The sequence below is a fragment of the Notolepis coatsorum genome (assembly GCF_963971535.1).
Source record: "Notolepis coatsorum genome assembly, contig: SCAFFOLD_1772, whole genome shotgun sequence".
NCBI classification, from domain to species: domain Eukaryota; kingdom Metazoa; phylum Chordata; class Actinopteri; order Aulopiformes; family Paralepididae; genus Notolepis; species Notolepis coatsorum.
This window is the reverse complement of record NW_028174821.1, coordinates 1-10,000: the sequence shown is the minus strand read 5'-3', so window position 1 is coordinate 10,000 and position 10,000 is coordinate 1. Positions and strand designations below refer to the sequence as shown.

Sequence of the window (10,000 nt, the reverse complement as noted above, 5' to 3'; positions counted from 1 at the left end):
TCTGTGTCTGTAGTTCACTAGAGGTCTCCTCTGTGTCTGTAGTTCACTAGAGGTCTCCTCTGTGTCTGTAGTTCACTAGAGGTCTGTCTCCTCTGTGTCTGTAGTTCACTAGAGGTCTGTCTCCTCTGTGTCTGTAGTTCACTAGAGGTCTCCTCTGTGTCTGTAGTTCACTAGAGGTCTGCTCTCCTCTGTGTCTGTAGTTCACTAGAGGTCTGCTCTCCTCTGTGTCTGTAGTTTTATATTCTCTTCACACCAGAATGATATGATTCAGGTTGAAAGTTGGTGATTTGGGTCTTTAAGAACCAGTCTCTGAACCCAATCAGACACTAGGAACATGTTGACCTGTGACATGTAGGAACAGACAGATTGAAACACTAGTAACATGTACTGTAGACTACTGTAGACTACATGCACTAGTAACATACAGACTAACAGACTGACTGAGACACTAGTAACATGTAGACTAACAGACTGAGACACTAGTAACATGTAGACTAACAGACAGACTGAGACACTAGTACATACAGACTAACAGACTGATTGAGACACTAGTACATACAGACTAACACTAGACACAAGTAACATACAGACTCACACTAGACACTAGTAACATACAGACTAACAGACTGACTGAGACACTAGTAACATACAGACTAACAGACAGATTGAGACACTAGTACATACAGACTAACACTAGACACAAGTAACATACAGACTCACACTAGACAGACACTAGTCTGTCCCAAGGCCAGGATAATTGTCTAATCAACACATAGAAGACCAGTGCAACCACACATGAAGAACACCACTGGATATATAACACTGAAACAAGGATAGGTTTGAATAATTAAGACAGGATTCCCATGGAAGTGTAAATGTGGAAGTCATATCTGACTCTGTTGAAGGTAAGGAATAGTCATCCTGAGAATCCATACGGCTGGTTCACTGCCTATAGTCTATATAAAAATAGGCTAATAATAATAATAACAATACTATTACTGTTACAGTACTACTACTATTACTATTACCACTACTACTACTAATACTACTAACAATAATACAACAACAACAACAACAACAACTACTACTACTAATAATAATAATGATAATATTTGTTAATCAGGTTATAGTTGACTGTTGATGGAGAAGAGTCATATTCTAGAAAACATTGTTTAGAGTTTTTTTTAAACTATATTTCTATAGGTAAGTTAGTGAGAATAACTTTTTATCATACCCTTTTATAATAATGACAGGTCAAAAGTGTTGGTTTGAGGGTTTTATATACAGACCAGGGCAAAACGGTCCCTGAAGTAACCAATGTGGAATGAGAATTAACCAGTGTAGGAAGATAATGAATCAGTGTAGAATTAGAATGAATCAGTGTACAATTAGAATTAATCAGTGTAGAATTAGAATGAACCAGTGTAGGAAGATAATTAACCAGTGTGGAAAGAGAATCAACCAGTGTAGGAAGATAATTAACCAATAAGAATTAGCTAATGTAGAATGATAATTAACCAATAAGAATTAGCTAATGTAGAATGATAATTAACCAATAAGAATTAGCTAATGTAGAATGATAATTAACCAATAAGAATTAACTAATGTGGAATGAGAACGAGCTAATGTAGAATGGTAATTAACCAATGAAAATGAACTAATGTGGAATGGGAATTAACCAGTGTGGAAAGATAATTAACAAATGATAATTAACCAATGGAGAATAAGAATGAACCAATGTAGATTAATAATTAACCAATGTAGAATAAGAATAAACCTGTGTGGAAAGATAATTATTTAACTAATAAGAATTAAATAATGGATGTTATATTATGTTTTAAATCCCACTGTTGACATTAATCTTTTGAGGCTGGCAGGTTTGAGACCGTCTTGCCCCGACAGGGTCTGTTCCGTTTGGGTGGGTGGAGGGAGGGGGGGGGGGGTACCTGAGTGTTTCCTGTGGTTCCGCTGGGTCGCCCTCCCGCCGTCTTTAATGTGTCAACAAAAACAAAATGAGAAAAATAAGAAAATAAAAAGGAGATGAAATGAACAAAAAAAATAAAAAGTGGGACAAGGAGAGAGCTCGTTAATGACTGCGGGACCAGCGATGGTTGACTCACTAATTAATAAATTGGTCTACAACTACAGTATGCGAGTTGTGTTTTAGTTGTGCAGCTAAATTAACACTTTGATCGCCATGGGTTAAATTCATAATTTACCATCCCTCGCCAGCTCTATTTGTCTATGGAGAAGTTCCCCTTCTTTGCAGGGCTATAACTTTTTAAATTCTATTGCTAAATTGCCATTATTATGGCCCATTCAATGTCCTATATGTATTGTTCAGGGTGTAGCAACGTTAAACTTTTTCATTCACATATTCATACTAAAATATGGTCTAAAGTATAAGTATGTTTTTATCGTTTTCTGCAGCTTTCTTCAGAACGTGATTTATAGCCCTAAATGCATTATATTGATGATCAAATACAGTTTGGTAGGAATCTGTGCGAGATAAAACATTTCAACTGGACGTGGTTCTAGAAGTTTCTACGCATCATCTGATGATGACCGGATGGGCGGGGGATCGTTTATAATTCCGTGGGCAGCGTTAGATGATTCATCCAGAGTGGGTCATATGTTCATCATAGCAGTTTATATGGAACACGTTAGAATATAACGCTGAATCTTACCGTGGCTTCCTCGCGCCGCTGGCAGATGAGCGTGGAACAGAATTTTTTCTATTATGGGATGGAGAAATGCCCGATCCATTTCCAGGTTGTATAATAGTATATACGTCCAAATCATGTTGTTTTTTCGAGTTATTTGCACCGATCGATGTTCACTGTGTCAATACGGAGTCTCTCTAACGATAGCGAGTGCCCGGACCACATATGGATGAGCACTACCGGTTCAAAGGGTAATTTCCGGTTGACGATCTGCCGATCGGCCACCAGATGGCGCTCTTGAACCGCTAGAGAGTTGAGTGGAGCTTTGCAGTGTGTCTCAGGGCTCCGGAAAGGAAATATGATTTCGATGACAGATTTTTGAAATATTGACATCAAAGACGAGTTACGGCGTCTTCGGCAGAATGAGCATGGCTAGGAATGACGTCTTAACTCGTCCATGGCGATCATAGTGTTAAAAAGCACACGTGAACTTTACTTTAAAGCTCTGAAGACAAACACAGGGATGTTGGCAGAGACACAATATAGGGGCCATATAGAATGTGCACAAGAGGAGCTGAGCGGAAGCCAGAAGCTCGACAAATGTACCCGCTGAGGCCCCCCACAACCATCAGACCAGGGAGGACCGAGCCCCCCGACCCTCCCTAATGGAAAGATACCCTCCCTATTGTCCAAGAGGGACACTAACTAACTAGTACTGTTGTCATGTGGGACCCAAGAGGGACACTAACTAACTAGTACTGTTGTCATGTGGGACCCAAGAGGGACAGTAACTAACTAGTACTGTTGTCATGTGGGACCCAAGAGGGACAGTAACTAACTAGTACTGTTGTCATGTGGGACCCAAGAGGGACAGTAACTAACTAGTACTGTTGTCATGTGTCATTTTTTTTACTATGTTGAACCATGTCTTGGATAGTCAGACAGACACAGAACAACAGACAGACAGACTATATAGACAGACAGACTAGAGAGCACAGACAGACTAGAGAGCACAGACAGACAGACTAGAGAGGACAGACAGACTAGAGAGCACAGACAGACAGACAGACAGACAGACTAGAGAGCACAGACAGACAGACAGACAGACAGACAGACAGACAGACAGACAGACAGACTAGAGAGGACAGACAGACAGACTAGAGAGGACAGACAGACAGACAGACTAGAGAGCACAGACAGACAGACAGACTAGAGAGGACAAACAGACAGACAGACAGACTAGAGAGGACAGACAGACAGACTAGAGAGCACAGACAGACAGACAGACAGACAGACAGACTAGAGAGGACAGACAGACAGACTAGAGAGGACAGACAGACTAGAGAGGACAGACAGACAGACAGACTAGAGAGGACAGACAGACAGACTAGAGAGACAGACAGACAGACAGACAGACAGACAGACAGACAGACAGACAGACAGACAGACAGATATAAAGCAACAGATTGGACCATATAATTAACAGCTGGCTACAGCACATGTGTGTGTGTGTGTGTGTGTGTGTGTGTGTGTGTGTGTGTATATGTACTGTATGTGATTATAAATGTGTGTGTGCGTGTGTGTGTGTGTGTCTGTGTGTGTGTGCGTGTGTGTGTGTGTGTGCGTGTGTGTGTGTGCATGCGTGTGTGTGTGTGTGTGTGTGCGTGTGTGTGTGTGTGCGTGTGTGTGTGTGCGTGTGTGTGTGTGTGTGTGTGTGCATGCGTGCGTGTGCGTGTGCGTGTGTGTCTGCGTGTGCGTGTGTGTGTGTGTGTGTGTGTGTGTGTGTGTGTGCTCACGTGGGCGTTGTTGTTGTTGTTGTTCTGACTGGACCGGGACCGGCGTCGTGACGTGATGCCGATGTTTTCTCCTTTCATCAGAGAGTGAACCACGTCGTCCAGGAAGGTCATCTGGACCATAGAGGGGTCGACGTTCTGCGGCTCTAGAACCTGGTGGAACACAGAGATATGATGTTTATAGAACCTACAGACAGGTAGAACACAGAGATATGATGTTTATAGAACCTACAGACAGGTAGAACACAGAGATATGATGTTTATAGAACCTACAGACAGGTAGAACACAGAGATATGATGTTTATAGAACCTACAGACAGGTAGAACACAGAGATATGATGTTTATAGAACCTACAGACAGGTAGAACACAGAGATATGATGTTTTTGTGGGTGTGTGTGGTTACCTGGTCATTCATAACGACCATGTTTCTACTAAACAGATCGTGATGTGTGATGATGCCAGTGAACCACTGGGTGGCAGAATCCTGCCTGTACACACGCACTCTGTAGCCATTCAACGAATATGGACCTAGAGAGAGAGGGAGAGAGAGAGAGAGAGAGAGAGAGAGAGAGAGAGAGAGAGAGAGAGAGAGAGAGAGAGAGAGAGAGAGAGAGAGAGAGGGGGGGGGGGGGTAATTAATGCTGTATAGACCCATGTTCTAACCCATGTCTTCAGATATCAGACTAATAATATAGTCTACATAATATCTAACCCGAGTCTCAGATATCAGACTAATAATATAGTCCACATAATATCTAACCCATGTCTTCAGATATCAGACTAATAATATAGTCTACATAATATCTAACCCATGTCTTCAGATATCAGACTAATAATATAGTCTACATAATATCTAACCCATGTCTTCAGATATCAGACTAATAATATAGTCTACATAATATCTAACCCATGTCTTCAGATATCAGACTAATAATATAGTCTACATAATATCTAACCCGAGTCTCAGATATCAGACAGGCCCTGGGCTAACCCTGACGTGGCATGGAACTCGACTGGCAGTAGAACAGACACCAGTGGGAACACAGTGGACGTTCAGAGGCTCACCTTGCTTAAAGATCTCCTGGACCTTCTGGTGTTTGAGCCAACTTTTCACTTCTTCTTGTAGAGCAGGATGTTCTCTGAACACGGAGCTCTGGCTGTCGACGTCATCCTGCAACATATAACATCATATAATATAATATACACATCGTTATATAATATACAAGTTAGACTGTACACCTTAAAAAAGATAAACTAAAAGAATATAAAATAAAATCAAACCCTCCCGAATGCAAACGAATAAATAATAATAATTATAAATATATATATATATATATTTTTTTAATCATTCCATTTGGGCTGTGGGGGGTGCTTAATGTCTGAAGGAGTCGACTGAAGGCTTCTTGTCCTCTGCGAAAGCATGCAATTGGTCCACTGATGGATACATCTTGATATTTGTCTAGCGTGTTCATTAGATGGGTGAAATCCTCTTTCAGTGCCTCTGTGCCCGTTTTCTTAGGCAGTTAGCATCGCTGGTATGCAAGCCATTAGCGTTAACCACGCTTCTAGGCCTCTTTGCTTTTGGAAAGAATGATTTATATATTTTTTTGCATTAGAGTAAGAGGTTGGCAGTCGATTACGGCTCCTTTCGATCGATTAGTCGACTACCGTAATTCCTCTAATAGTAACCCCGGCTTGTATTTGTTTCAACTGTAGCGGGTACCAGGCTTGTATTAGGAGGAGGCCTGTATAAGAGGGAGGCCTATATTTCAAATTTTCAAACGGATCATAATGAATAAATCAACATTTTGTGTCAGTTTGAACCCAGTAAAATGTACTGGGTTCATTTATTGAAACCAAGTACTGTATGAAATAGTAAACAGTGCAATTACAGGTGGTCACTGGTCATTTCAACGTTTTCAAAGTGAAATCAAGTAACTAGCTCAGTATGCAGCTCAGTATATTAGTAACCCGGCTTGTATTAGGAGGCCGGCTTATAATTGCTTAGCTCAAGAGCGCACCCGGCCGCGTGAATATTAAAGGCAACCAACTTGTGTTCAGCTTTTCGTTCAGCCTTTCTCTGATTGGCCACACGGCCACGTGACCGCCCTAGCACACGCCCTTTTCCGCTGAGAGACGGGGCAGAAACGCTGGTCGAACCAACGCGCTGGTCGAACCAGTTCAGACAGAGGTGTTTATTTATATTAATAAACATATCTACTAGAAACACTGGTGTTCTGTTGTGTGACTGTACTAAACTCTTCCACCACATGACCGACATTTGACATACAGTACACCTCCTATCTATGTTGGGATTATGTTTGGTCATGACAAAACAATAAAAATCGCTACTGTTAGTGCCACCACCCACTTCAATGACAGAGCTCTCATATTTGCGAATGCATAAACTATATCTTAAATTATGGCGATGTGTCTAATATGGCTGTCGCGAAGTCATTGATAAGCGACAGCCATATTAGACACATAGCCATAATTTAAGATATAGTTTATGCATTCGCAAAATATGAGAGCGCTGTCATTGAAGGGCTTCCTACAACGGAGCCCGCTGCTGCTGCTGGAGCTGAAGTGATGTACAGTGACGAGTGAATCTGGTAGTTGGTTGTTAAAAACGCGAAACATAATAACGTTACGCTTTCTAGTTCAGCGCATTTCATAACTGTATGGGCTTTGTTTATACACAAGTGAATCTGGTACGAGTGAATCTGGTAGTTGGTTGTTAAAAACGCGAAACATAATAACGTTACGCTTTCTAGTTCAGCGCATTTCATAGCGCTCCACTGCTACCGCAGCTGAACACAAGTTGGTTGGAACAGCAGCTCAACACAAGTTGGTTGGTACACAAGTTGGTTGCCCGCGCTGCCGCTCGCTTGCTCCTTGGATTTCATTTGGGTCGTGACGTGGGACGACTGCCGCTTTGCTTGCGCGTGGGGGCGGGGGGTCGCGGTCAATCAGAGAAAAGCCGAACACAAGTTGGTTGCCTTTAATATTCACGCCACCCGGCCATTAATAGAGACCCGGCTTGTATTTGAGACCCGGTTACTATTAGAGGAATTACGGTATTTGACTAGTCGAGGTCAGCCCTACTTCACACACGTTCCAGTGACTGGCTCTTACACTCTTACACTCTTACACACTCTGAAACTCAATACTTTGGTCAGTTTAGATCCTTGATCACCAACCATTCCACCATAATCTGCAGTTGTTTTAATTGATTGTACAAACTCTCTTTTTGCACGTATTGTATACTATATATGTAGGCTTTTAAATCGCTGCTCAAAACGCACCTCTTTTCCCTGGCCTTTGACCAGAGTTAGTTAGCCTGCCACTTTTGCTGTTACTCTGGACTTTTTTTTATCAGATTTCTTGTCTCTTTTATATTGCATCTTGTTCTTGTTTTTCTTAATTGTACAATACCTTTTCTGTAATCTTAGTGTATTTTTTACTTATTACTGCATTGTATGTGTTTTTATCATGTACCTGTGAAGCACTTTGGTTTGGCTTTAGTCATTTGTAAATGTGCTATAGAAATAAAGATGACTTGACTTGTATTGGTTATTGTATTGATCATGTATTTATTACAGTATGTATGGATGCTCAGCGTCGTTGAAAATGAGGGCTTGTCCTTCAATGAACTTTCAAGTTGAAATAAAGTGAAATTAATAGATTTGTGTGAAAACTGGTACTGTACTGTATATTCTGAAATTTTTCAGTTCTGTATGCGTTCAGCTGACCATCAGGTTGGTAACACACACACACACACACACACACGCACACAGACACACACACACACGCACGCACGCACACACACACACACACGCGCGCGCACACACACACACAAACAGCCCCTCTATTGGCCGTGGTTCTATTTCATCAACACAATGTTCTCTTAACTCTTTCAGTGCCACGCCTGGTTTTCCGTTTTACCGCTTGAATGCCACCATCGGCGCCAATGTTAACGTTAATATCGCCTAATCTATGTTTTAAATTATGGCTATGTGTCTAATCTGCCCATCGCATTATCAAAGACTATTTTCCAGTCAGTGCTGTGAAGACAGATTGTTTTTTTATCGCGTCGTTTCCATTTCAGAGCAGTTAGAAAAGCCCCCGTTTTGATATAAAAAACAGCTCATTCTGGAGCATTCTATGAAAATCGTCTTTTAGTGGAATATTCCACAACGTTGATATTCGTCGGCCTTTTTATGAATCGTTTTCAAATAAACGCTAGATGATCAATATTATACGTGCACGCACGCACATTACGGCCGCGCACTGATAATCGCTCCGTTGATTACCTCACGGAGTTTTACAGTGAAACCGAAAGAAGACATTTCACAAAACAGCTTATAACTTCATCAAACTTACTCCGATTATCCTACCACTGATAACATAGAGTCCTTACCTGACATCAGATGGTATCCAACTGGTATATTCCAATTCCTGATCACCATTCGAAAAAATCGATACGTGTATGGATCCAACGCGACACAGTAGATCTCTATGATCCGCGGGGATCTGAGGCTCCAGAATGAACTCTGGTAACCCCGGCTGGATCAGTGAACTGGAAAATGTGGAGTACCGGATTTTTTTCCCCATTCATTTTCATTGAGTCCATTCCAAAATCACTTATGTCATCTGGGAGACGACAGGGGGCGCTTTTTTCCACAGTGATCGTCGGCGCCCCTCGGCTATACTCGGGTAGGCTCGGGTGATGCAATAATTTTTCAGATCGCAAAGAAAAAAAAAGAAAAATCCGAGAAATCTCGTGAGTGGCTAGCAACCACCTATAAAAAAACACGAGAAATCTCGTGAGTGGCACTGAAAGAGTTAAAATGATGATTCACAAACTTATGAATCAACCAATCATCAACACAAACTAGTCTCAGACCAGAACTGCTTCCAAAATAAATATTACAACCAATCAAATCATCAAACAAGGTCAAACATGTCATTTGGAACATTAGCTGTCAGGATTGGGAGGGGTGGGCAGAGGGGTGGGCAGAGGGAGATTGCATCCTCAATGAGCCTGAAACAGAGATACACTTCCTCATCAAATGTGAAATATAAATATCTTAGAGAAACGCATTTAAACGATCAGATACAGAAAAACTAGCAGTCCTACTAGGGGAGGACTCAACAAGCTGTGAGCTAGCAGCAGTCTTGCCTGCCATAAACTGAGGGACAGTGAGTGACAGTCACCTGACACACGTTTATGCTGTAATATTTGACACACAGAACTACTGGCAGTGATATTGATTCATGGCAGAAACAGAATGTTCTCTCCTCTTCTCCCTCTATACCCACTTCACCTCAAATAATCTCTTCTCCAGTCTCTCCTCTCCTCTCCTCTCCTCTCTCTTCTCTCCTCTCCTCTCTCCTCTCCTCTCCTCTCCTCTCCTCTCCTCTCCTCTCCTCTCCTCTCCTCTCCTCTCCTCTCCTCTCCTCTGTTGTAGTTTAAACCAGACTAGCTGTAGTGGGTTTATGTTTAGCCTCAGTGGAAATAGAAGTCTAATTCTGACCACAG

At 41.7% G+C, this 10,000-nt stretch overlaps 1 protein-coding gene across 1 annotated transcript in view; it reads right to left on the bottom strand.

Annotated features, from left to right (window-relative positions):
* Positions 1 to 5,626, bottom strand: part of LOC311247463 (uncharacterized protein) — a gene marked incomplete at its 3' end in the record, with an annotated part of 31,990 nt that extends 26,364 nt beyond the window's left edge. The window contains 4 exon segments of the mRNA XM_084338504.1: positions 1,947 to 1,988; positions 4,460 to 4,609; positions 4,862 to 4,986; positions 5,524 to 5,626. Coding sequence (XP_084194630.1) covers positions 1,947 to 1,988; positions 4,460 to 4,609; positions 4,862 to 4,882 — 213 coding nt within the window.
* Between the last annotated feature and the right edge of the window lie 4,374 nt (positions 5,627 to 10,000).